Consider the following 27,861-nt stretch of genomic DNA (forward strand, 5'->3'; position numbering starts at 1 on the left):
CATTTTTCCTAGAGTAGCCTTAAGCTTTTGGTACAAACTTAACGTGCATTAGAGTTTTTACTCTGGGACATTAAGAAAGCAGGCATGCTACAATCTATGAAAAATAGTTTAGACTTCCTGATACAAAACTGTATCATTGGCTAGGCAATATGAAAATGGCTCATCCTGGTCACTAGAGTATCATTAGGTAGTTAAGCAGAGTGAATATCTCTGTTTCACAGATGGGAAACTGAAACTCAGAGATTAAGTTGTACATTTCATTAAATGGATTCTAAGTAAATGAGTTCTTCCATTCTGGTGAGACAGCTTTAAGTTGTACATTTCATTAAATGGATTCTAAGTAAATGAGTTCTTCCATTTGTTCTGGTGAGACAGCTCAGAGGCATTCTTGACTCTCTCATACCCCATATCCAGCCCCCTGGCGAATAATGGTCAGTTCTACTGTATCTAGAATGCAGTTGTTTCTCAGCACCTCCCCTCTTACCACACTGGTCCAAGTCACGGTCACCTCCTGCTTAATTATTGACAAAGTTTCCTGAACTGCCTCATTTTTGTTATCTCAGTCTGTTCTTCATGTAGGAACCAGTGATTATTCTAAAACAAAATTACATTAAATCTCTTCCCCTGCTCAGCATATACCAGTGGCTGCCTATCTCACTTTAGAGTAAAAGCCAAATCCTTACGATGGTCTACAAGGCCCTATGTGATCTGTACTTCTTTCCACTCTACTATATTGGCCTCTGCTGTCCCATAAACACACTAATCACATTCCTGTTCCAGGGTCTTTGTACATATTGTTTCATTTGTGTAGAATGCTCTTCCAGATTTGTGCATGTTTTCGCAGTCCCTTGCCTCCTCAGATTTCTGCTGAAATGTCATCTTATTGAAGTGTTCTTCCCTGGTCACACTATGTAAAGACATTAAAGTACTCACAGAGGAATATATTTAAAATTATCTTATATATTTTGTGTGAATTACCAATAATAAATTTATTCATTTTCTTACGTTTGTTTGGTTTGTGACCTGTTGCATTCCTTTTCCTTAAACATATTTTCTGTTTACATTACAGGAAGAGACACATTAGATGAGTGTGGTTTGAGATACCTATTAGCTATGCGCTTGCACACATGCCTTCTGACATCACTGCCTCCTTTATACCGAGTACAGCTACTTCATCAAGGTATGTACTTGTTTGAACCTTTGCACAACTTTTATTCAGAATGTGATTGGTGTGTTTATATTTATGTAGAAGCATCATGTAAATCATATCTATATACCTATCACTAGACCTAAGACCTTCCACTCACATAGTACCCACTTACTATTTTTTTCCCCTATTTTTTTTTTTTTTTTTTTTTTTGTATTTTTCTGAGGTTAGAAGCAGGCGGGGAGGCAGTGAGACAGACTCCCGCATGCACCTGACCGGGATCCACACGGCATACCCACCAGGGGGCGATGCTCTGCCCATCTAGGGCGTTGCTCCGCTGTAGCGGGAGCCATTGTATAGTGCCTGAGGCGGAGGCCACAGAGCCATCCTCAGCACCCAGGCCAACTTTGCTCCAATGAAGCCTTGGCTGTGGGAGGGGAAGAGAGAGATAATAGAGAAAGGGGAGGAGGAAGGGTGGAGAAGCAGATGGGCGCTTCTCCTGTGTGCCCTGGTCAGGAATCAAACCTGGGACTTCCACACGCCAGGCCGACTCTGTACCACTGAACCAACTGGCCAGGGCTCCACTTACTATTTTTATGTGTATTTTTCAGCTCTATTCTGTGACTTTTACTCATCCATTTTAGTTTCTTAGACTCCTCAATAAAGTTTTAGTAGCTTAGCAGTAAACCTGATAATACCTGATGTAACCCAACGTGGTCCTGAATTTCTTTGACATTTGATGCCTTTTCTTTAAAAATTCTGTAAATTTTGCCCAACATATTAATTTTTATGTTTATTTTAATATAAACATTATGTTCTAAGTTATTTACTAACAAGTAAAGCTGTTGTTTCAGGACTGTCTCCCGTATAGTAATCCTGCATAGTGCCACACACACCGCTTTGAGACATAAGGATTTATATCAACTCTTAATTACAGATTAAAAAGTTGAAACAATTTGAAATGACCTGCCCAAAATATAGGGCTATTCATTAATAGAGCTTGAATTAGAGTTTCAATTCAGTGCAGTGTTTTCATTAGGCTACATTTTTTTTGAAATCAGCATTCTGGACTGACTTACCTCCTTCAAATATGCGTTATAGTATTGTGGGACTTAGAATACCAGGCTTCACAGTTTATTATTCTTGTCCCTAGTACCCTTTATCCTCAGTACATGTACTTTGAAAATACAGTAGTCAAATACTCTGTCATTTGTCTAAACTATATTTAATCTATCCAATTACTTGTTTTTGAACACATTTTGCTATTTTTTTTCCATTTGAATTATCACTGTAATGAATGACCTTATTACATCATATAAATATTTATGTATATATCTGATTATTTCATCACATTAGTTTACTAGTAGTAGAATTACTGAATCATAGGGCTTGAAAATTCTTTTTTAAATTTTTTTGTATTTTTCTGAAGTGAGAAGCAGGGAGGCAGAGAGACAGACTCCTGCATGTGCCTGATTGGGATCCACCTGGCAAACCCACCAGGGGGCAATACTTTGCCCATCTGGGGTGTTGCTCCATTGCAACAGTAGACCTTCTAGTGCCTGAAGCGAAGGCTATGGAGCCATTCTTTGCCTGGGCCAACTTTGCTCCAATGGAGCCTTGGCTGTGGGAGGGGAAGAGAGAGACAAAGAGAAAATAGAGGGGTCAGGGTGGAGAAGCAGATGGGCGCCTCTCCTGTGTGCCCTGGCTGGGAATCGAACCCCAGACTTCCACACGCCAGGCCGATGCTCTACCACTGAGCAACCAGCCAGGGCAGGGCTTGAAAATTACTAACTTTTGATAAGTATTGCTAGTCTGAAAGACTACTAATTTATTTTCTCAGAAGCAGTGTTTGATGATGCCAGAACAACCCATTGCCAATACTTTGTTATCATTTAAACAATTTATGCCATTTGGATGGGTTTAAAAAATGTTGTCTTAATGTTCTTTTAAATTTTAATCTTAAATGGTAGTCAGATGGTACCAACTCATTTAATTAATGCAAACTGTGTGTGTTGTCTAGGGAGATTTAAAACACCTTAAATTTCTAAAGCTTTGTCAAATTTCATTTTCCCTTTAATACAGTTCAAACACTGGAGATGAGAAAGGACTGGGATAGGTGATGGTACCGGAAACAGTTTTCAGGGAAAACGATAAGTAGCCAATATATAGGTAGAAAGGCTAAGAAGAACAGAGATAAAGTGCAAAGAATAGCCTGCCTTTGGTCAACAATTAAAAATGGATGCCTCTGTCTTTTTCTTTCTAATACCTTTTTTCACCTCTAATAGTTAGGTTTCCAAATACATTCACTGCTCTTTATCTTGCTCTTTTAGCTTAATTCTCTTTACATGCCTATGTGTATTTTCAAAAATTTAATTGAGTTTCATTTAAGGTTATAGAATATAATATATTGTTTATCATTCTTTTATATTATAAATTTTATGTCAAAAAAGTATGCATTTGCATTGCTATATAGTAGCAATTTCTAAAGCAATGTGTCAGTTATTTGATTTAATAATTCTATCTTAACTCAGACAAGATTTAAATAATGAGAAAATTAATCTGCCTTTTAGGTTCTGAAAAACTATAAATTGATATTATTAAATTTTGTTAATTTTTTCCTCTAAATTTATAGTGGCAGTCAAGGCTTTCTGCATTGATTTTTGTGGTATGATTTCAAAACAGTTGTATATGAATGTTAGCAATAGGAAATTTAAAAGGCAAGATTATTCAAAATGGTCATAACAGTTTTTTCCATTATACTTTTGAAAGGAATTATTTTGAAGTAGTAATTGTTCAAAAAGCTATAAACTATATAGTTGTTAATGAAAAAAATTGTATGTAGTAGTATTGATGGCCTTGTAGTATTGAGAGGCCAGTGTTGGAACGTGACCAACATTGACCCCAGACAGTTCTTTGTTTACAAAATCGCTTCACGTAGAAGACTACTTTGACTAATTTGGCTTCTTTCCTAGGCTTTTCAGGGTTCCTCCCAGTATTCTCAGTATCTGTTACCACTCTGTGTGGTCCAGTCCCCTCATGTTTCCTCTTCACTCTGCTCTAAGCAGAATAATAAAGTGTTATCAAGTCTAAGGTGATGGAATATATAGTGACAGAAAATGATTTGACTTTGAGTGATGGGTGTACAACAACATAATCAACAGTTCAAATGCTGTAGAAGTGTTTGCCCAAACCTTTGTACTCTTCTTGATCAATTTCACCATTAAAGTTAATTTTCTAACTAAAATTTAAAAATTAAAAAAAAGTTAAGTGTCATCAGTAGTTAAACTATTAATAAACTCATTTGTACTTCCAAGTCTAATGGTGTCACTAAACCCATTTTGTTGCCTCTTAATATAGCCTGGATTGCTGTCAGCCTTCTACTAGGGCAAAATAGTTTGCCATGTCCTATCAATATTAGGCAGCTTTAAACTACTTTCAATCAAGGTGCTAAATGCAGAGGACTGTACCTCCTACCTGTTATTCCCTAGAACTTGCATGAAGTTTAGAGCTTCCTTTAAAGTGATATTTAGCTCTTTGGCCAGAGGGATGAAGAGGGCAGTTTTCAGTATTCAGTACTAAAGGATATGGTCCGCAAGCGAGCGAAATTGAAAAACCCACCCAAGCGTATAGGCCAAGATACTTTGACTTAACCAAAGCTTTCACTGTTGATAAATTTGGTCTGTGTACATGAATGGCTTTGTATTCAAATATCTTTCCAATGAGTAAAAGTTTTTGTATTTCTCTCCTGCAGGGGAACAAAAGCAAATCTGTTTAGGAAAGAGAGATTTTGACTTGTATATTCCTGTCCCTCATACTATATTTAGAAGCTTATAGTCTAAAATCCTGAAAGATGAAATACTTCCTTTTCTTCTTTTTTCTGCTTGAGAATTTCCAAATAAATGAACACATGACTATGTGAAGAATTGTTTTTGCTCTGTTTTGACATAGTTCTGAAGGTTATTATTTTATATTTCTAATTTAGGTGTGTCTACGTGCCACTTTGCTTGGGCTTTTCATTCTGAGGCTGAGGAAGAACTGATTAATATGATTCCCGCAATTCAGAGAGGAGACCCTCAGTGGTCTGAGTTAAGAGCTATGGGAATTGGTTGGTGGGTCAGGAATATTAACACTCTTCGAAGATGCATTGAAAAGGTAAGTTTACTTCATTGGATTTTAAAAAATTGAGAGAGAGAGACAGAGAAGGGAGAAAGAAAGAGAGGGAGGAGAAAGGTGAGAGCCATCAACTCATAGTTGTGTCACTTGAGTTGTTCATTGATTGAGTCACTTGAGTTGTTCATTCTCCTACATGCCTTGACTGGAGGGCTCCAGCAGAGCCAGTGGCTCCTTGCCTAAGCCAGTGACCTTTGGATCATGTTGATGATCCCACACTCAAGCTGGCCTCTGGCTTTCAAACTGGGGACCTCGGTGTCCTGGGTCGATGCTCTATCCACTACATCAACACTGATCAAGCTACTTCATTGGATTTTGAACTTAAAAAAGTCTTTTCTTGAAGGATAAGAAATAGTATCTTTCAGAAAACCTGTAATGAGGAATTATTTTGTATATCTTGAGATCTTGAAAATTTCTTAAATAAAAATTTTTTGGAAATTTCAAAACTTGAATTTTATAAAATGTTATATATCAATTATCTTTTGTCATATATACTGAGTTTATAATACTTATGGAATAGCAATATTTTCTGCTATCCTTTGAGGTGTGTTCTAATTTAAGAAACTACAAAAACCTAAATTTAGAAAGTAAATTTAAGTACTTGTCAGTTATATACATTGCATAGAAAACTCATTCCTTTTGTTTAAAGGATTCTCTGCATGGCTAGATTAATAAACAGCAAACTTCTTGTGCATATGTAAAATAGATTCAATAAAAAATTTTGGGGCCCTGGTTGGGTGGTTCAGTAGACACAGCCACCGTACTGGTGCATCAAGGTCACATGTTTAATCTCTGGTCAGGGCACATACGAGAAGCAACCAGTGAGTGCACAACTAAATGGAACACATAAGTGGAACAATGAGTTGATGCTTCTTTCTTTTCCTTTCTCTCTCTCAAATTAAGGGAAATTTTTTTTTTAAGTTTTGATTTGTGTGTACTTGAAAAACATACCTATGGCAGCAAATAAAACATGCTATAAATTTTTAAATGGGTATTTGGAATCAATTTTCTGGTATATTCCTTTTAGGAAAAAAATTGTTTAAAAATTGTAAGTGGAAGCTGAAAGTTCTTTCAGTGTTGCAGAGACTGTTACTGAGCACCTACTGTGTGTCAGGTTTGGCTCTGGTTGCTTTTCAAAAATTATTTCATCGTCTCGTCAGTCCTGTCTCCATTTTTCACCTGATGGTACTAAGACTCAGAGAGGCTAGGTAACCAGCCCAAAGCCCATTAGTTATAATTGTTAGATTTAGTTTGTACCCATTCGACTCTGTCAGGGTTAGGAAAGTGGCATTCTCATTCATTGTTTACTTTTAGGAGTCCATTGAAATTCCTGAAGTAAAATGAATGATTCTACATTTATGAAATATCAAATGTATTTCTCCCAAGAGGAATTTATTCTAATATAGTAGCAATTCTCAAATTTTAGTGTCAGAAGAATCACCTGGCAGGCTTATTAAAAATGCATATCCTTCAGTTCTGCTCCCATTTCATTTGGTAGGCTGGTGGGACTGTGGCCGCTTCCTCTTGATTAATGTCCTATGATTCTGGTATTCATGGTTTTCAGATCACAGTTTGAAGTGTGAGTAGAAAAGTGTCATTTTCCACCTACATGCAAGGTAGCAGTATGATATCTGTATTTCTCCTCTTAAAATAGGCACAAATGTCACAAGGAATTTTTCTCACACCAACCGATAAATCTTATTTCTGGTATATAGGAAAAGTTAATTGTTTTATTATATAAATAACACAGTATCTGCATGACATTTTTTATGTCCCAAAGCAATGGACAAAAAAAGGGCATATTTTGTTTGAAATATTTCAGATACTGCCTACAGAGATCTCTTCAATTTTTTGTCAACTATGTGTTGTGTTATTATAATTAAATATTTCTGATATATACATATGATTTATTTCCACAAGTAATTTCTCTCAAAATTAAATCAAAAGGTTATGTAAATTTTTTGCCTTGAGATGTGTATTATAAATCCTTAGCTGAAGTTGAATAAAAATTTCTCTTAATATTACAAAACATTGAAATACTAAGTTAAGTGATTAAAGGCAGAGAAAATACTAAAATGGGAGAAGAGAAAAGAGTATTGAGAGTAAAGCATTTTCATGGTACAGTTCCCCTCTCCCCCATGCCTCAGTAGCTTCCTGCTTCCCTATCAATGTGAGCTAAAAAAAAAATCCATTGTTTTTATTATTATGCCTCTCAACTTAGTGATTTACATAGTAGATTTGAAAAATAAGATGTGGTCTATTTGATATTGTGTTCGAAACAATATAATTATATATAATGTTACTAACTTAATTTTTAAACTTACACTGAGTTGATTGGGTCTGTGTATACTCAGCAACTTTGCTTATATGACTCAAAGGAGCTTATCAGTTATAATACAAGGAAAATTATATGCTCATTAAGACTTTTTCTCATGACATTTTTAAGAACTAAAATCTGTAATCCCTTTAAAGTAATGGAGCTTCAACCTTCTGTTGTTTAATTACATGTCAGAGAGAATGTAGCAATCCTTCAGAATTGTCAAAATTTGATTGAAAAATACCAGAAAAGCATGCTTATAATATAAATGTGTGTATGTAATTGATATTTATTCACAGATGTCTGTATTAGTATTAGGTGCAAGCTTTAAATTGTGAAATCACATATACCATAGAAGTTACCATTTTAACTTTTATAAACATTAAGAAATATAATATGTTGCGTGACCAGCCAGTGGCTCAGTGGATGGAGCGTTGGACTGGGATGCTAAGGATCCAGGTTCGACACCCTGAGGTCTCCAGCTTGAGTTTGACCTCATCTGGTTTGAGCAAGGCTCACCAGCTTGAGCCCAAGGTCGCTGGCTTGAGCAAGGGGTCACTCAGTATGCTGAAGCCACCCGCCCCCTTTCTCATAAGTCAAGGCACTTACGAGAAAGCAATCAATGAACAACTAAGGTGCCCCAATGAAGAATTGATGCTTCTCATCTCTCTTTCTTCCTGCCTATCTGTCCCTCTCTGTCTCTGTCACAAAAAAGAAAAAAAAAATGTTTAATTTTCAAGAAAAAGTCATATCTATTGAATATTCATTCTGCCTTCTTTATTGTTTCCTATGTTAGTTTTATTACTTTCAGGGTTCTGATCCCTTTTCTACCCCTTACTTTGTGACTTTAGGAATTCAGTTAACCTCTCTGTGTCTCAGTCACCTCATATGTAAAATGGTGACAATAGTGCCTCATGGATTGTGGTAGTTCAATAAGATAAATGAAAGGTGCTTATTTTTTTATTTTATTATTACTGGTATGCAAATGATTGTCTGGAGGAACATATATTATAAAATACTGTAGACTGTAAGATAGAGCCAACTTTTCCCATCTCCATAGTTTGTATCAACCACGGAAATAGCAAGGAAGCATTAATTGTTCAGTTGGTTATAAGATTTTAATCAAATGGTTAATTTAATATAACATTTTATTTACCATTTAGGTTGCCAAAGCTTCTTTTCAAAGGAACAATGATGCCTTGGATGCTGCATTATTTTACCTTGCGATGAAGAAGAAAGCAGTAGTGTGGGGTCTGTTTAGGTAAGTTGCCTCAAAGCTTAATAATTTAATTGAATGAAGATTATGCTGTGAGTTAGAAACCTTAAAGCTTTTGAAAGTATTTAGATATATAGGCTTGATCAGATCAGCTTACTTGATGCTTTGGTTCCTTTCCTTTAAAAAAATTGGTAAATACTGTTTCAGTTTACCTAAAAAGTGGGATGTTATTAAAAAACAAGTTGATACTGACCTGTGGTGGCGCAGTGGATAAAGCGTCGACCTGGAAATGCTGAGGTCGCCGGTTCGAAACCCTGAGCTTGTCTGCTCAAGGCACATATGGGAGTTGATGCTTCCTGCTCCTCCCCCCTGTCTCTCTCTTCTCTCTCTCTCTCTCCCTCTCCCTCTCCCTCTCCCTCTCCCTCTCCCTCTCCCTCTCCCTCTCCCTCTCCCTCTCCCTCTCCCTCTCCCTCTCCCTCTCTCTCCTCTCTAAAATGAATAAATAAATAAAAAATAAAAAAAATAAACCAAAAAACAAGTTGATAGCCCTGGCTGGTTGGCTCAGTGGTAGAGCATTGGCCTGGCGTGTGGATGTCCTGGGTTTAGTTCCCAGCCCAGGGCACACAGGAGAAGCACCCATCTGTTTCTCCACTCCCCCCCTCTCCTTCCTCTCTATCTCTCTCTTCCCCTCCCACAGCCAAGGCTCCATTGGAGCAAAGTTGGCCCGGGCGCTGAGGATGGCTCCATGGCCTCTGCCTCTGGTGCTAGAATGGCTCTGGTTGCAATGGGCAGAGCACTGACCCCTAGTGGGCATGCTGGGTAGATCCCAGTTGGGCCCATCCAGGAGTCTATCTCTTTGCCTCCCTGCTTCTCACTTCAGAAAAAAACCCCACAAGTTGATAAAAGTACTTTGGAAAGTAAAAAATGCTCTTGCTTCCTATTTATGTAACCTAGGATGAGCTTATTAGAAGTGAAAGAAGCTTGATAATAAATACTTATCACTGAAGTTATTGTTCTTTTTTTTTCCTTAATTTTTTTTTTTTGGTATTTTTCTGAAGCTGGAAATGGGGAGGCAGTCAGACAGACTCCCGCATGCGCCCGACTGGGATCCACCCAGCATGCCCACCAGGGGGCGATGCTCTGCCCATTTTGGGGCGTCGCTCTGCCACAATCAGAGCCATTTTAGTGCCTGAGGCAGAGGCCACAAAGCCATCCTCAGCGCCCAGGCAAACTTTGCTCCAGTGGAGCCTCGGCTGCGGGAGGGGAAGAGAGAGACAGAGAGGAAGGAGAGGGGGAGGGGTGGAGAAGCAGATAGGCGCTTCTCCTTTGTGCCCTGGCCGGGAATCGAACCCGGGACTCCTGCACGCCAGGCCGACGCTTTACCACTGAGCCAACCGGCCAGGGCCTATTGTTCTTTTTTTAGGTAGATATTTGAGGTTTTTATTTTTCATTTTCACACATTCTGTAAAGGATTCAAAATATTTAAAATTTGGCCTGACCGGGTGGTGAGCATCGACCTGGGACACTGAGGTCCCAGGTTTGAAATCCTAAGGTCACCGGCTTGAGTGTGGGATCATCTGGCTTAAGTGTGGGATCATAAACATGAACCTATGGTTACTGGCTTGAGCCCAATGGTTGCTGGCTTGAAGCCCAAGGTTGCTGTCTTAAGTTCAAGGTCACTGGCTTGATCAAGGGTTCACTGGCTTGACTGGAGACTCCTGTTCAAGGCATTCATGAGACAGCAATCAATGAACAACTAAAGTGACACAATATGTGTTGATGCTTCTCATCTCTCTCCCTTCCTGCCTGTCCCTCTCTGTCTCTCTCTCGCTACAAAAAAAAATTTTAAATGATAAATAAAAATAAAAAAATTAAAATTTGATTTAACTACTGATGTTTATGCTCTGGTTTCCAGGTCACAGCATGATGAAAAAATGACAACATTTTTCAGCCACAACTTTAATGAAGATCGATGGCGTAAAGCTGCTTTGAAAAATGCTTTCTCTTTACTTGGAAAACAACGCTTTGAACAATCTGCTGCTTTTTTCTTGTTAGCTGGTTCGTTGAAAGATGCTATAGAGGTATAAATCAGAAGATATGCTATACAGTACTTGCATGAGATTGAAAACCTGAAAAGGTTGTAGAGGAGACTGTAATTTTTTGTCATATGTGTGCAAGGACAGAATAACTACAGAAGTTATTGAGCTTAAACGGTGGCACTCTGAAAAATGAAATTATAAATAGAGAAACGAATAAAAATTTTTATATAGGAATATTTCATTTTAAGATAAGTATATGTATTTCAAGTATAAATGTATGAAACAATGGCAGAAAATGGTTTATGAATATCTTCTTTCTGGCCATCTTGTGATTCTGAACTAGTTTTAAAGTATATATAGATCACAGTCTCCTTATCTGGCAGATACCTTAAGTTCTTTTTCTTTTAAATGTATTCATAGATATGGAACTGAAATTGTAATTCATACTGTTTTATATTGTAGGTGTTTTAGATATTGGAAAATAAATGTGAATAGTAAAACTGCATTTTTTTGATACAGAATCCTGGCAGCTGGTTAAGAGAGTAATTACAGATGTTTTGTTTGTTTATGTTATCTTCCTCTCAGGGTACTTACTATCATTATTAACAATGCAGATGGGTGAGGGAAAAACAGAACTGGAAATAATACATGATAGAAGGAATAGGAAATACCTAACAAAGTGAAAGGACTTCACATTTAGAATTAGTCCTATTTTCAAAATTACCTCAGGTGAAATAACAAATGTTTATTTGAAACATAAGTGGCATGCACTTGCACCCTGCCTCTTGACTCCAGAGCTGGTGCCTGGATACTGTAACACAGGGGTCGGGAATCTTTTTGGCTGAGAGAGCCATGAACGCCACATATTTTAAAATGTAATTCCGTGAGAGTCATACAATGACCCGTGTATGTTATGCATTATCCAATAAAAATTTGGTTTTGTCCCGGAGGACAGCTGTGATTGGCTCCAGCCACCCGCAACCATGAACATGAGTGGTAGGAAATGAATGGATTGTAATACATGAGAATGTTTTATATTTTTAACATTATTATTTTTTTATTAAAGATTTGTCTGTGAGCCAGATGCAGCCATCAAAAGAGCCACATCTGGCTCGTGAGCCATAGGTTCCTGACCCCTGCTGTAACACATTGCAGGAAAATTAGCAATGTTCTACTATGCATGGCACCATGCAGATGCCTTTCAATTCTTATGAAAGTACATCTAGTTTATGAAACCTAAATCACATCCAAAAACCACTGCTAGGAAATCTTTCCCATCTGCCCACTCTTCTTACCAGGTATAAATGCCTTTAAATTAAACATCCCTCTTTCCAGGAAGCCCTCCTTGATTTCCTTAAAACTATATTAAATTGGCTTTCCATGTACACTGTCTGCATTCTTGGCTCATTTTATTAAATTTATTTAATCTTAAAAAAAATAACAAAAACAAATGTTTATAATTTTAAAATGGGAAGTTTAGCCTAGAAAATACTCAGGCAAAGAAGAGACATGTTGATTGAGATAAGCTCATATTGACTAAATGACCTCAAAATCTCAAGACGTGTAGTTACAGTAGAATATAAACTCAGAGTAAAATAAAATATGTGGCTTCATTTCCTGCATTATTTGTTATATAAGTAGAAGGTTCTTTTAAAATATTAATAATGTTTAAGTGGAAATATATTTGGAAATTAAGAGGAACTGATGTATATAAATTCAAATATCATAATAGGCATTTAATTTAAAAATGAATGTTACAAATTTAAATTGACCTAAGTCTGAGATAATGTTGATATACCTTGCTTTATGCTTATTTTATAAATAATTTTTCTAGATTGGAAGCTACTAAATTCAGATTTCTTACTTGTTATTCTTAATCTCCTGTCAGGCAATCATTTAACTACCCTTCAACCTCTGGACTCTGTCCTTTCACTATGAAATATAAATGATAGATAATTTCAGGATACTATTGGTGGGATATTTTATATCTCTAAATAACTATCTTAAATAAGTATTTCTTAATATTAAAATTTACAGGTGTGTCTTGAAAAGATGGAAGATATTCAGCTAGCCATGGTTATTGCCCGTTTATATGAATCTGAATTTGAGACTTCATCCACTTATATATCCATCCTAAATCAGAAGGTTTTGGGTTGCCAAAAGGATGGCTCAGGATTTGATTGCAAAAGGTTACATCCTGACCCTTTCCTGCGTAGTCTTGCCTATTGGGTGGTGAAAGATTACACCCGAGCCTTGGATACGTTATTGGAACAAACACCAAAGGAGGATGATCATCATCAAGGTAGGATATTTTATAAGTTTCTTTTATTCTTTCTTAAAAGAAGACAGTTTCTGGCTAATGTTCACTTGGATCAAAACCTAAACCAAAAAAACACAATTATTACTAGATTTACTTTTCAACTGAGAAATTATCAAAATTTCTTGTGTGACTAAAGGGTTAGTCACTGTTTGCAATTGAATCAATCATTTTTTTAATTATATTGAATAGTGCTGAGGATTTTATGCATGTTTTTACTCTCAGATCGATAGATCGAGGTTTATAAAATATGATTATCATGCTAAGTCTAATTTTATATCTGTTGCACTGAAGGATTATATAGCTTTTTCCATTTTATTACATCATCAGTTTTTTTTCTTTTTTAATAGAAAAGATTTTTGCTGTTACACATATTGGTTTAGAGGATGGCCCTGGAAAAACTTTATTCTTATGAGCTAAACTTTCTTTACTCTTATTTATTCCAAATAATTTAGATTTTTTAAGCACCCAGAAGGTATTTATCAGATTATTGGCAATAATTTAAAAAATGGAACTTTCTAAGTATTTATCAATAGAATAGCTCAATAAATTATAATATAGCCGTAGTATAGAAACAGTGCCATTAGAAATGAGATAAATTGATATGAAAATATGTGCTATATTATTAAGTGGAAAAAGCAAAATGCAGAGCAATGTGGGTCTTGTTGCATTGTACATACATGTATCACATATGCATGCATGAATGCACTCACACAGTGTCTGGTCTCCCTCTCCTTTTCGTGTTGTTTCCTGGAACAAATCACAGGAAACAATACTGGTCATTGGTTACGTTTTGGGAATAGGAATAGAGAGATTTAAAATTTTACTTTTTATTTTGTACTTTGTGTAGTTATAATTTTCACGCCGTATATTTTTATTACTTGTTTTTAAATGCTAAAATAGCTTATGTGGAAGATACTAAGGCCCAATATTTACTTCTTTACAAAGAAATGTTTAAAGGAAAGAAATAAAAAGAAAACCTTTAGAGGCAAACTAAATATTTGAGTTACCCAGGTAATTATTATAGAAGGAAGGCTCAACTTATTAATGTTTTCCGGTTAATTTTTAAAAATGTATTGTGGAAAATTTCAAATATATGCAAAAGAGTATATAATATAATATGAAAATCTAATTCATCATTCAGCTTCAATAGTTATCAACTTATAACCAGCATTGTGTCATATATACCTCATCCTTTCCACCCTTTCCCATTCTCAACATATTTTATTTTAAAGCATATTCCAATATACCATCTGTAAATATTTCAACATGCATCTCTAAAAATTAAGGACTCTTAAAAAACATAACATTATAAAGAAATTCTATTAGTAATCATAAAATGCAGTGTGCAGATTTCTCTGGTTATCTCATTAAATGTTATACAGGTCATTTATTTGAATCAAGATCTAAAATGAGGCCTCTATATTGTGATTGGTTATGTCTACTTTAATCCATAGTTTTTCCTCTATTTACAAGGAGTCTTCAGGTTACAACACAGTTTCATTTCTACAACAGTGACCTAACCCAAATTTTGGTGTAAGTTGAAACACACTCTAGCCTAAGTCACTAACTATCCTAACACAGTTGTAAAATCATAATCTAGAACATAAAAACACAACTAAGCCACAGAAAAAGGAAAAGGACATAAATATACTGTATATTGTACTATAGTAACAGAAAAAAAATGACAAAAAATGAGTGTAAAAAAAATTCCTTACCTTTATTCCTGTGGTTGGCTTGCACACTGGAAGGGGCATAGCAAGGTGGGAGAGAGTGACCTATTGGGAGGAGGAAGCTGGAGAGGCAGGAGAACCTGCAGAAGGTGTTGGAGATACTGGGTCAGGTGAATCAGGATTGCCTAAGGAGCATGCAGGAGACGCTGGGGGTGATTCTACCTGCACTACAGGTGTTTCATTTTGAGAAGCAGCTGATAGAGGGGGTATAGGATCTGTTGGAGGCCTTTCTACCTTCTTAAAAAATCGTTCCAGGCTAGTCTGGAAGGTTGATGACTTCTCTTCCAAAATCTGCCTGTAGCATTGCAAGGCATCCTTAATAGCTCTGTAGATCTTACTGAGTCTGTCAGCACTGGGGTCCTCAGTCTGAAATTTTGCTAATCCATCCATCACCATATAAAAATCTTCTGCCAAACCCTTGGCAGTAAATCTCTTTGATTCTGGGGTTTCTATCTTCCTCACTCATGTACCACATTACTGTGTATCCTTCTGCTGCACACAACCAAACTAGTTCACCCATGTGGTCCATAAGTACGATGTTAACGGTGTAAGCGGAAACACTCATGTCTCAATATTTTAAAGTTTTTATGGGAGTGAGCGTTGTAAACTCGAAATATTGTGTGATGAGACTGTTGTAACCCCAGGATCTCCTGTATCTGTAAGTCAGGTTGTTGCCTGACCAGGTGGTCGTGCAGTAGATAGAGTGTCGGACTGGACACAGAGGACCCAGGTTCGAAACCCTGAGGTCACTGGCTTGAGTGCAGGCTCATCTGGTTTGAGCAGAGCTCACCAGCTTGAACCCAAGGCCGCTGGCTTGAAAGGGGTCACTCTGTCTGCTGTAGCCTCCCAGTCAAGGCACATATGAGAAAACAATCAATGAACAACTAAAGAGCTGCAACAAAGAATTGATGCTTCTCATCTCTCACCCTTCCTGTCTGTCTGTCCCTATCTGTCCCTCTCTCTGTCTCTCTCTCTGTCACACATACAATAAATCAGGTTAATTTTGTAGTTTCTTGGATTTTGCTGATTGTGTCCCTGTTGTGTCATTTAACTTTTCTTTTTCCTGTGTTCTATTTCCTAGAACGTGGCAATTAAGGTTCTAGAGGCTTTTATCAGATATTTTGGCGGAAAATATTTCATAGGCGGTATCCATCAGGGGACTTGTCAGTTTGTTTTGCTTTTTGTGATATTAACAGCCATCACTGATCATTACCTAGATTTTTTATTTCATTAATGGTTATAAATGATGATGTTCTAATTATGAGCTGGTATACTTCTCAGAGTATCTTCTCCCTTAGCTACTGTTCGATTATGCTCAAGTCCAGTAGTATATATGGTGAAGGGAACATAAATGTTTGATTCTTTTTATCAATTTTCAAAATAATAGCTTGGCTCCCTAGCATCTTACAAAGCAGACAAATTAGATTTTATATTTGTAAAGATTATTTTGAACTCACAGATTTAGGTAGATTTGTGTTTTAATCCATCGCAGTTATTCTCAATGCTCGGGTTATCCCATCTATAACCAATGTGAGCTTCTTCAAGCTTCCAAATCCTTTTGACATTATTCCCTGATACTTTCTGTGTTTCCTGTTTGCCAAGATGTTTCTCACTTTGTACATTTCCTGCATGGCCATTTCTTCAAAGAATCCTGGTTCCTTTTAGTATGGAATGATATATATTTAGAGACCCCGGCCTGGGCACAGGGATTCTCATTGCTATTGGTTTGGTCATTATTTCTAGGCTATTTCAATGAATGGAGCTAGGAGAAACTTTTTTTTCCCTTGAGAATTCATGAGTTTACACTAAAATATCAAGTTGAAATATAGATTATAGTGTTCTTTCTCCTTCGATTTAAAATTTGTGTCTTATAATGAAAAACTTGGATTCTCACGGCATTAACATAACTACCTGCTACTTAATATGCATATAATAGTTTCAGAATGATGATACAAATATTTTCATAATAACATTACTGAGAGCAGTTAAAGCTTTTTCTTTTTTTGCAGTTTTTGTTTTTATGAAATACCCCACTAGGGATGTATAGTTAAATGACTTGTTTTAAAGTGACCTTATAGTTTCTCTCTATGTGGTTAATGCTACCAACTTGATACACAAATCATTAATTTTGCTTTTGTGTGAATTTTTTAAAAAAATTGAATTTCTTTTAAAGTTATATAAAATATAAACTTGGTTTTAATGTAAAATACATAGTACCAACTTATTTTCAGAAAAATCTAGTCTTTTCTGATCTCTCTACCCTGTTCTTCCTTTCCTTTTTTAGGGAACAAATAAAAATTTTGTGTGTGTGTGTATGTGTGTTGTGTGTGATTCTTCCACTTAAATGATATGAGAGTGTTTGTATTGCCTCTCTACTTTCTCAAATAAAGGTAGTTTACAATATATCATTTTAATACCATCTCTTACTTGAATATACCCTGGGTATCACTCCATAGCAGCATATAGGAAAACTCTTTTTGTTTCAGCTATGTAGTCTTACTTTTACTGATTATGTGGATGTACTATAGTTGAACTTACCCTAAGTTAATGTTTCCAGTATCCTTTATTTTGAGGAATGTTGACATATTTAATTCTTTAATAAATACAGATTAACAGTACCTTGTGATTGATTTTTCTGCTTGATTTCTATAGTTATCATCAAATCTTGTAACCCAGTGGTGTTTAGTTTCTACAACTACCTTCGAACCCATCCTTTGCTTATTCGAAGAAACCTCACCTCTCCTGAAGGAACTTTGACAACCTTAGGTCTCAAAACTGAGAAAAACTTTGTTGATAAAATTAACCTCATAGAACGAAAATTATTTTTTACCACTGCAAATGCTCATTTTAAAGTTGGATGTCCTGTTTTAGCCTTGGAGGTACTCTCCAAAATTCCCAGAGTTACCAAACTATCTGTTTTACCTGCAAAAAAAGATCAGCCTGACTTCATTTCTAAAAAGATGGGTGAGGTACCCTCAGAATCAAAATCTCTGAGTGATGGTGAGAGCAGTTCCGGCATTGATTGGTCAAATGTCACTTCATCACAGTTCGATTGGAGTCAGCCAGTAGTAAAAATTGATGAGGAACCTCTTAATCTTGATTGGGGCGAAGATCATGATAGTGCCTTAGAAGAAGAGGAAGAAGTTGGAGGTGGTTTAGTAATGAAAAGTACAGACGTCAGGGGAAAAGATGGACAACATCAGAAAGCATCAGACCCTAATATGTTACTGACTCCTCAGGAAGAGGATAGTCTTGAAGGCGACACTGAAGTTGATGTGATTGCTGAACAGCTCAAATTCAGAGCTTGTTTAAAGATCCTTATGACGGAACTAAGAACACTGGCTACAGGTTATGAAGTAGATGGAGGAAAACTCAGATTTCAACTCTATAACTGGCTTGAAAAGGAAATTGCTGCCTTGCATGAAATATGTAATCATGAAACAGTTATTAAGGAATATGCCAGCAGAACATATTCTAAAGGAGAGAGTGATCTACTGGGTCAGGAAGAAATGGTGGACAAACCAGATATCGATTCCTATGAGCGCCACCAAATAGAAAGACGAAGATTGCAGGCTAAACGAGAGCATGCGGAAAGACGAAAGTTGTGGTTACAGAAAAACCAAGATCTCCTGAGAGTGTTTCTTAGTTACTGTAGCCTTCATGGGGCCCAGGGTGGTGGTCTGGCCTCAGTCAGGATGGAACTCAAATTTTTGCTACAAGAATCACAGCAGGTATGAACTTCCATTTTTTTTTTAACCTTGTTTATTTGAACAATTTCAATAGCTCTAAAGTTATAGCTCTAAAAGCTCCTTTTATTAGTTAATCTAAATAAATATGTTCAACTCCTCTGTTTATGGGAGATAGATATTTATAATCTACATAGGTCTTTTTTTTTGTATTTTTCCGAAGCTGGAAACGGGGAGAGACAGTCAGACAGACTCCCGCATGCGCCCGACCGGGATCCACCGGGCACGCCCACCAGGGGGCGACGCTCTGCCCACCAGGGGGTGATGCTCTGCCCCTCCGGGGTGTCGCTCTGCCGCGACCAGAGCCACTCTAGCGCCTGGGGCAGAGGCCAAGGAGCCATCCCCAGCGCTGGGCCATCTTTGCTCCAATGGAGCCTTGGCCGCGGGAGGGGAAGAGAGAGACAGAGAGGAAGGGGGGGTGGTGGAGAAGTAAATGGGCGCTTCTCCTATGTGCCCTGACCGGGAAACGAACCCGGGTCCCCCGCACGCCAGGCCGATGCTCTACCGCTGAGCCAACGGGCCAGGGCCTACATAGGTCTTTTTAGACTAAAGTTTTGGAAATTAGGAGTAGGCTTAAAAGATTGAGAGCACATCTATGTCACACTCATCTTTTCTTCTGTACCTAGCATAGCACTTGGTATGTAATCAGTGCTCTATAAATTTTTGTGGACTGGTGGTATAAGTACATTATTATGCATCTTATATTTAAATATTAATCACCAGCATTTTTATCAGATGACTTTAATTTTTTTCTCCTTCATTTTAACTGCTTTGAAAAAAATAATCTGTTACCTACAGGAAACAACAGTGAAGCAGCTGCAGTCTCCACTACCGTTACCTACCACCCTACCTCTGCTTTCAGCAAGTATTGCATCAACAAAAACAGTCATAGCTAATCCTGTATTGTACTTAAATAATCACATCCATGATATATTGTATACTATTGCTCAGATGAAAACACCACCTCATCCCAGTATTGCAGATGTGAAGGTAATGTAAATTTTATGATCATTTGATATTGCACACCCTGAGAAGGTAATTATATTTACCTGTCTTTCAATCTGAACTTAGAGGAAATATTGTAAAGTGGTCTTATGTGCTACTCACTCACTCCTGATCACTTTAAGATTATTTGTCCAGTGAATGTAATTTAAGATTAAGATTCTTCTTACTTCTGGAGTTGTCTTTCTTTGAAGCAGGCAGATTCTCTTTTGGTAATAAAATTAATTCTCTAGATAGTATTCTTGCCACTTAATATTCCTATAGATTCTCCATTCCCCTAAAATGGACCATTAAGTTAGAAATTTATGACTATTTGCCTTCGCCATCATATTGTGAAATCATGATTGTCATAAGTAGTCCCAGAGAAAGTATCTTTGTAACTCTTTTCCTGATGATTGTGTTTGCTGTGCGGTAATTAGGGGCAATTAACCTATACCCCGTTTTGAAAAGAATGCATTAAATGCATATAAATTCTAAGTAAATATTTCTTTTTTTTTTTTTTGTATTTTTCTGAAGCTAGAAACGGGGAGAGACAGTCCGACAGACTCCCGCATGCGCCCGACCGGGATCCACCCGGCACGCCCACCAGGGACGATGCTCTGCCCACCAGGGGGCGGTGCTCTGCCCCTCCGGGGCGTCGCTCTGCCACAACCAGAGCCACTCTAGCGCCTGGGGCAGAGGCCAAGGAGCCATCCCCAGCGCCCGGGCCATCTTTGCCCCAGTGGAGCCTTGGCTGCGGGAGGGGAAGAGAGAGACAGAGAGGAAGGAGGGGGTGGGGGTGGAGAAGCAAATGGGCGCTTCTCCTATGTGCCCTGGCCGGGAATCGAACCCGGGTCCCCTGCACGCCAGGCCGACGCTCTACCGCTGAGCCAACCGGCCAGGGCCCTAAGTAAATATTTCTAATTCCTGAAAATCTGGATAAGGCTTTCAGAGTATGAAACTTTTTCTAAAGCCCCTCAAATTTTAAGATTTTATGAGTCTGAAGATGTTGATTCACTATGGCATTTTAGGATATGGATTTTATATTATGTTGATAATTTTTAAACTTTCTAAAGACTATGCACTACTCATAAATACTAAGTATTTATAAATTATTTATTTTCTTCTGGAACATCAGCTATTTATAGACTGGTTGATATATTTCATAAATGTTTAATTCATTCTTATTGATAAGATCAAGTCTTTTCCTCAAGGAGAATTTCATAAGGCAGGTTTAAATAAAAGTTTTGAAATGTCTATACTTATTTTGGTTCTGCTTTATTTTTTGCATGTTACATTTTAAGCTAATTGTCAGCAAGTTAAATTAATTAGCCTTGTTTGGGCATGCATATAAATTTGGGTGAGTCTTATTTTAGAAGTTTTAAAGTACAGTTAGTAGTCTCATATAGGAAGATCTAGTCTTATGATATTGCTAGTCTCCTGGGTATTTTCTTATTTTTAAGATGTTAGTGTTGTGTAGAAATGTTAGTACAAAATGTAATTTTGGCTGTTTTGGTTTTAGGTGCACACACTTCATTCATTAGCAGCATCACTTTCTGCATCAATTTACCAAGCATTATGTGACAGTCATAGCTACAGGTAAAAAATATCACCCAAAATAGTGTTAATACAGCAAAAATATTAAACTGCTCCAGAGTTCTTAAGGTTCTATTTCCTGGGACTGAAAAATCCTCAAATATGACTGCCATGTTTACTTTAACAGATGAGAGAGAATGAAAACAAATTATTTGTTTAGTTTAGCTGTCATTTAGTAACAACAGAGACATAGAAAATGACAAATAGTAAATGGAAATTATCACCATCACCATCTTTTTGTTTTCGAAAAGAAAAGTACTATCAAAAATAATTTTTAAAAATAAGTTTTCTAATTTTTTTCTTAGGAAATATTTCTTTTAGCATTGTATTGACTTTATTTAACTGGTTTTAACTTGAAAGAGGAAGTACTTTTTTTTTTTTTTCATTTTTCTGAAGCTGGAAACGGGGAGAGACAGTCAGACAGACTCCCGCATGCGCCCGACCGGGATCCACCCGGCACGCCCACAATGGGGCGACGCTCTGCCCACCAGGGGGCGATGCTCTGCCCATCCTGGGCGTCGCCATATTGCGACCAGAGCCACTCTAGCGCCTGGGGCAGAGGCCAAAGAGCCATCCCCAGCGCCCGGGCCATCTTTGCTCCAATGGAGCCTTGGCTGCGGGAGGGGAAGAGAGAGACAGAGAGGAAGGCGCGGCGGAGGGGTGGAGAAGCAAATGGGCGCTTCTCCTGTGTGCCCTGGCCAGGAATCGAACCCGGGTCCTCCGCACGCTAGGCCAACGCTCTACCGCTGAGCCAACCGGCCAGGGCTGGAAAGAGGAAGTACTTTTAAAAAACAAAAAGGTGTCTGACCAGGCAGTAGAGCAGTGGATAGAGCGTCGGACTGGGATGCGGAGGACCCAGGTTCGAGACCCCGAGGTCGCCAGCTTGAGCGCAGGCTCATCTGGTTTTAGCAAAGCTCACCAGCTTGGACCCAAGGTCACTGGCTAAAGCAAGGGGTTACTCGGTCTGCTGAAGGCCCATGGTCAAGGCACATATGAGAAAGCAATCAATGAACAACTAAGGTGTCGCAATGTGCAACAAAAAACTAATTATTGATGCTTCTCATCTCTCCGTTCCTGTCTGTCTGTCCCTGTCTGTCTATCCCTCTCTCTGACTCTCTCTCTCTGTCTCTGTAAAAACAAACAAAAAAACCCAAAACAAAATGAAAAGGTACATTCCTAACATTGAATTATTAAAATCAATTTTACTTACTCATTTACATATAAAAGCCTGTGGAAGTGATATCAATTAGAAGTAATGGTTTGAATTTTTTTAAATGTCAAATTGCCTTCATCAGTGTATATTTTGCATTTTAATAACTAGGATTGTGTAGGTAATAAAAGTTGCATCACTTGGAAAGATGACCCACATTTAAATGAGTTAAATTAATAAATGAAATGTTTGTAATATACATAGATGTACTAAATTTATATTAAACATATGTCTAGATTTTTTCCTTGCAAATTCAGCAGCCTTTTATGGAAAGATTTTTATTGCATAAAAAATTACTCTCTCAAAGTGGCCTGTATTCTGGTTTTAACCTAATGAAGTCATGTCTAAGTATTCCACAGACTTGGAAATGTAAATAAAAAATGTTTATTTAGTTCACTGTGGTCATCTTGATGCTCAAAGACAACTTGTTTGTTACGAATCCCTGGTTAAAATGGCACCAAATGAGAATTTAAATAATTTTTTTTAATGTGCATTTTCTATCCCTTAACTATGATTAACTCTCAAGGGTGTCAGCTTTACTTTTGCTTTTGTATTTTCTTCAGCTCTTTAAAGATGAGGGAAGCAAGTATTTAGGTATATTTTGGCTTTAGAATTAAGTATTTATAAAATACGATTCTCCAGAGTTTAGTGCATATTTTAATTCATGGTTAAGCTTTCACAACTTTGCAGAGCTAAGAAATGCATCAAAATTGTACCCTGAAACTTTCTCATATATACTAGTACCAACAGCAGTCTCCTTACCTCAGACTTTTAAAAAAAATACAAATCAATGACAGTAGGAAAGATATTGCCCAATATAGTAAAATTTTGTATTTTAAAAATCTATAAACATTTGAAACTAATTTCAAGAACTTTTTTTTTTAATTCAGTGAGAGGAGGGGAGGCAGAGAGATAGACTTCTGCATGTGCCCCGACCGGGATCCACCCAGTAAACCCACTAGGGGGTGATGCTCTTCCCATCTAGGGCATTGCTCTTTTACTCAGCAACTGAACTCTTAGTGCCTGAGGTGGAGGCCATGGAGCTATCCTCAGCGCCCAGGGCCAACTTGCTCCAATCGAGCCATGACTGCAGGAGGGGAGGAGAAGAAAAAGAGAGAAACAAGAGGGGGAGGGATGGAGAAGCAGATTGGCGGTTTTCCTGTATGCCCTGACCAGAAAGCAAAATCCAGGACATCCACATGCTGGGCTGATGCTCTACCACTGAGCCAACTGTCCAGGGCCAAGAACTTTCTAAAATTCTTATTAGAGCAGTGAATTGAGTTTTAAGAATATTTTTATTATAAATATGTATAAAATGCAATTGCTTATTATCTTGGCTAGGATGATAAATAACTGAACCCTTATATTGATTTTAGCAGTCAAACGGAAGGAAATCAGTTTACAGGAATGGCATATCAAGGACTTCTTTTAAGTGATCGTCGAAGACTAAGAACAGAAAGCATTGAAGAACATGCAACACCAAACTCTTCTCCTGCTCAGTGGCCTGGTGAGAATTTAAATGTTTTCTTTTTTAAAAATCTTCTATTTGGCAATTCTTTTTTAAAAAAGCTGCCAGCTGTTTTCCTAAAAGTTGTTTTTTGTGGATTTGGTGAATGGTTTTTGTTTTTGATGATGTTTTCTGCCACAGATTAAGTATTGTAATGTTATCTGAAGACTCAGAAAGTTGAGAAACTTAAAAAGCAGCTGTGTTTATTAGCATTAATAAAAGCAAGGTTTAACCTGACTGGTGGTGGTTCAATCTATCAATAGATTATTGACTCAGGACACTGAAGTCCCAGGTCAAAACCCTGAGATTGCTGCCTTGAGCGCAGGTTCATCCAGCTTGAGCACGGGTTCACCAGCTTGTGTGTGGGATCATTGCCATGATCCCATGGTCACTGGCTTGAGCCTAAGGTTGCTGGCTTGAGCAAGGGGTCACTGGCTTGGTTTGAGCCCCCTGGTAAAGGCACATATGAGAAGCAATCAATGAACAATGAAAGTGATGCAACCATGAGTTGATGCTTCTTCTCATCTCTCTTCCTTCCTGTCTGTCTCTTCCCCTCTCTCTAAAAACAAACTAAATAAATAATAAAAAAGCAAGGTTTACTATCTTTCATAATGGTGAACACACTATCTTTCTTATGCTTAGAAATTCTGAATTAGGGTCATAGAAAGCAATATTACAGAGATATTCTCATAGGTATATTAGAGAGAATACAATTATGAGTTTATATGTTAAGATAGAATGATCATTCTGTGGCATCTATGTTATGCTGTTAGTCTGTTTTTTTTTCTGATTAGCATCTCAAATCATCCCTACGCTCTTAATAGCTTTTTCTGGTCTGCTGTGTCATTTAAGTTTTACTCTATTTGCGTTATGACTCTGAGTTTACATGTAAGTGATCATTGTGAAGAGTGGCTGGAGAAGTGACAAACTCCATGTGTGTATTTAAAATTCATTTATATATGTTTATAGAATATTTTGTTTTCGTGTTCATTTTTATTAAAATAATTTTAGATTTTATAAAAAGTTTCAAAAATAGTACAAAATATTTCTCTATAACTTTTACCCAGAATTCCCCAAATGTTAACCTTATACATCTTTATTATTCATTCCTTTCCTCTCAGTCACTCACTTTGTGTGTGTATATATGTGTATTTTTTCTAAATATTTGTTAATTGCAAACATGGAGACCTTTTAAATCTAAATGTGTCGCCCTGGCTGGTTGGCTCAGCGGTAGAGCGTCGGCCTAGTGTGCGGAGGACCCGGGTTCGATTCCCGGCCAGGGCACATAGGAGAAGCGCCCATTTGCTTCTCCACCCCTCCACCGCGCTTTCCTCTCTGTCTCTCTCTTCCCCTCCCGCAGCCGAGGCTCCATTGGAGCAAAGATGGCCCGGGCACTGGGCATGGCTCTGTGGCCTCTGCCTCAGGCGCTAGAGTGGCTCTGGTCGCAATATGGCGACGCCCAGGATGGGCAGAGCATCGCCCCCTGGGGGGTAGAGCACCGCCCCTGGTGGGCGTGCCGGGTGGATCCCGGTCGGGCGCATGCGGGAGTCTGTCTGACTGTCTCTCCCTGTTTCCAGCTTCAGAAAAATGAAAAGAAAAAAAAAAAAAAAAAAAAATCTAAATGTGTCAGTCTTTCCTAAAAACAGACATTCTCTTGCATAAACATAGCATATCATAGTCAGCATCTTAATATTGATATAATACTGTAATCTATAGATTTTTTTCACATTATTCTGTATGTCCCACTAAATGTCCATACAGCATATAGTTGTAATTTCTCATGAGTTTCCTCTAATATGAAGTAGTTCCTCATTCTTTCTTTGTCTCTCATGACTTTGACACTTTTGAAGAGAACTAGGTCAATTATCTCCTAGAATGTCCCTTGATTTTTGTTTTTCTGATGTTTTCTCTTTCCTTTTTCTTTCTTTTTTTTTTTAAGAGAGAGAGAGAGACAGGAATGGAGAGAGATAAAAAGCATCAACTTGTAGTTGTGTCACTTTAGTTGTTCATTGATTGCTTCTAAAATGTGCCTTGACTGGGGGGCTCAACCCAGGCCAGTGAACCCTTGCTCAAGCCAGCAACCTTTGGGTTGTAAGCCAGTGACCTTGGGATCATGTTGATGATCCTGTGGTCAAACCAGCAACCCTGCGTTCATGTTGGTAAGTTTGAACTCAAGCCAGATGAGCCCCCACTCAAGCCTCAGGGTTTCGAACTTGGGACTCCAGTGTCCCAGGTCAATGCTGTATCCACTGTGCCACCACCAGGCAGGCATCTGATGTTTTCTTACTATTAGATTCAGGTTATCTGTTTTTGGCAGAGAATTCTACAAAAGAGATATTGTGCCTTTCAAGGAACACATAATGTCAATTGGTCCATTACTGGTGTTATTCACTTTGATATTTAGTAAAGTATATCTTTTGCTAGATTTCTCCTTTGTAAAAGTTTCTGTTTTTTCCCTTTGCAATGAATAAGTATCATTTGAACAGACAGTTTGAGTATGTGTAAAATGTCATACTTTACTCATAATTCTAGCATGTAGGGATGATTCTTACCTGAATCAGATATTACTGTGGGAGTCAATAGATGGTAATTTTCTAATTTTTATTATTCCTTCTACTTATTAGTTGAAATTATGCAGAAATTGTAGGTAAGGAAGAGCTTTCCCTTCTTCCCTTTTAAATTAATTTTCTTGCTCATTTCTTATACCAGTATAGAATAATGGATTCTTATTTTGTTTTATAGATTTTAAGCCATTCCTATCATTATTTATTTTGTTGCTCAAGTTATGGAAGTACATATTCCATATAACATAGGTACATCATTTTGGTTATGCAAATTTGGAATTTTTTTTCATTCTGGAGCTTTATACTGATAAACTTTTTGTGATACCTTAACCCTTACAGGTGTGAGCTCACTTATTAATCTTTTGAGTTCAGCCCAAGATGAAGAACAGCCAAAATTGAACATCTTGTTGTGTGAAGCTGTTGTTGCTGTTTACTTAAGTTTATTGATACATGCTCTTGCCACAAATTCCTCCAATGAATTGTTTCGACTTGCAGCCCACCCGTTAAATAATCGAATGTGGGCTGCTGTTTTTGGAGGAGGTGTGAAACTTGTTGTGAAACCTCAAAGACAATCAGAAAATATTTCAGGTAAGATTAATGTATGTAAATGTGACTACCATTGTTAAAGTGAAAGATTTTTTTTTAACATTTTAAGATTTTTAATTTTTTTTATTTTGAAATTCAGCAATGGTTAAAGTATAATCACTCTTGTTAGGATGGTAACTAACTAAACTCATGTTAGAATAAGATTCAGTAGAATAAGATACAGTAATTTCAGCTGAATAATTTCTGATACCAGGAAAAATTTAAGGATAAAAAAGAATTAGAAGAACAGTAAAGGCAAGTGAGGAGACAATGTTAGGGAGCAAGACCCTATAGAGAAAGGATAGTTTTTAATTAGAGAAAGAAGATTTCTAAAAATTGTTTTATTTTTCAAATTATAGTGGATGCATAATATTACATTAATTTCAGGTATACAACCTAGTGATGAGACATTTCTATAACTTATAAGTGTTCACCTCAATAAATCTAGAACCAATCTGACACCATACATAGTTATAACAATATTATTCACTTGATTCCCTATGCTGTACTTTACATCCCTGTGACTATTCTATAACTACCAATTTGTACTTTTTAATCCCCTTACCTTTGAGAAAGAAGGTTTTAATAAATCCTCCTAATCATTATAGATCATACCAGTAGTTGGTTTCAGATTAAGTTTATTATGGTCATGTACAAGATAGCTGTTTCACTCATGCACCTGGTTTATTTATTCCGTGTGTGTGTGTATGTGTGTGTGTGTGTGTGTGTGTGT

General features: G+C 37.3%; 1 protein-coding gene across 3 annotated transcripts in view; it reads left to right on the top strand.

Annotated features, from left to right (window-relative positions):
• The window catches only part of DMXL2 (Dmx like 2), a 203,306-nt gene that overhangs the window by 149,673 nt on the left and 25,772 nt on the right, over nt 1-27,861 (top strand). For all 3 annotated transcript variants that reach the window (XM_066341820.1, XM_066341821.1, XM_066341822.1), the window contains exons 19-28: nt 1,070-1,180; nt 5,130-5,299; nt 8,798-8,895; nt 10,766-10,931; nt 12,927-13,191; nt 17,592-18,670; nt 19,484-19,675; nt 21,189-21,265; nt 23,849-23,979; nt 26,883-27,131. In XM_066341820.1, the coding sequence (XP_066197917.1) occupies nt 1,070-1,180; nt 5,130-5,299; nt 8,798-8,895; nt 10,766-10,931; nt 12,927-13,191; nt 17,592-18,670; nt 19,484-19,675; nt 21,189-21,265; nt 23,849-23,979; nt 26,883-27,131 (2,538 nt within the window). The remainder of the gene's footprint in view (nt 1-1,069; nt 1,181-5,129; nt 5,300-8,797; nt 8,896-10,765; nt 10,932-12,926; nt 13,192-17,591; nt 18,671-19,483; nt 19,676-21,188; nt 21,266-23,848; nt 23,980-26,882; nt 27,132-27,861) is intronic.

Source organism: Saccopteryx leptura, chromosome 6 (assembly GCF_036850995.1).
Source record: "Saccopteryx leptura isolate mSacLep1 chromosome 6, mSacLep1_pri_phased_curated, whole genome shotgun sequence".
Lineage (NCBI taxonomy): Eukaryota > Metazoa > Chordata > Mammalia > Chiroptera > Emballonuridae > Saccopteryx > Saccopteryx leptura.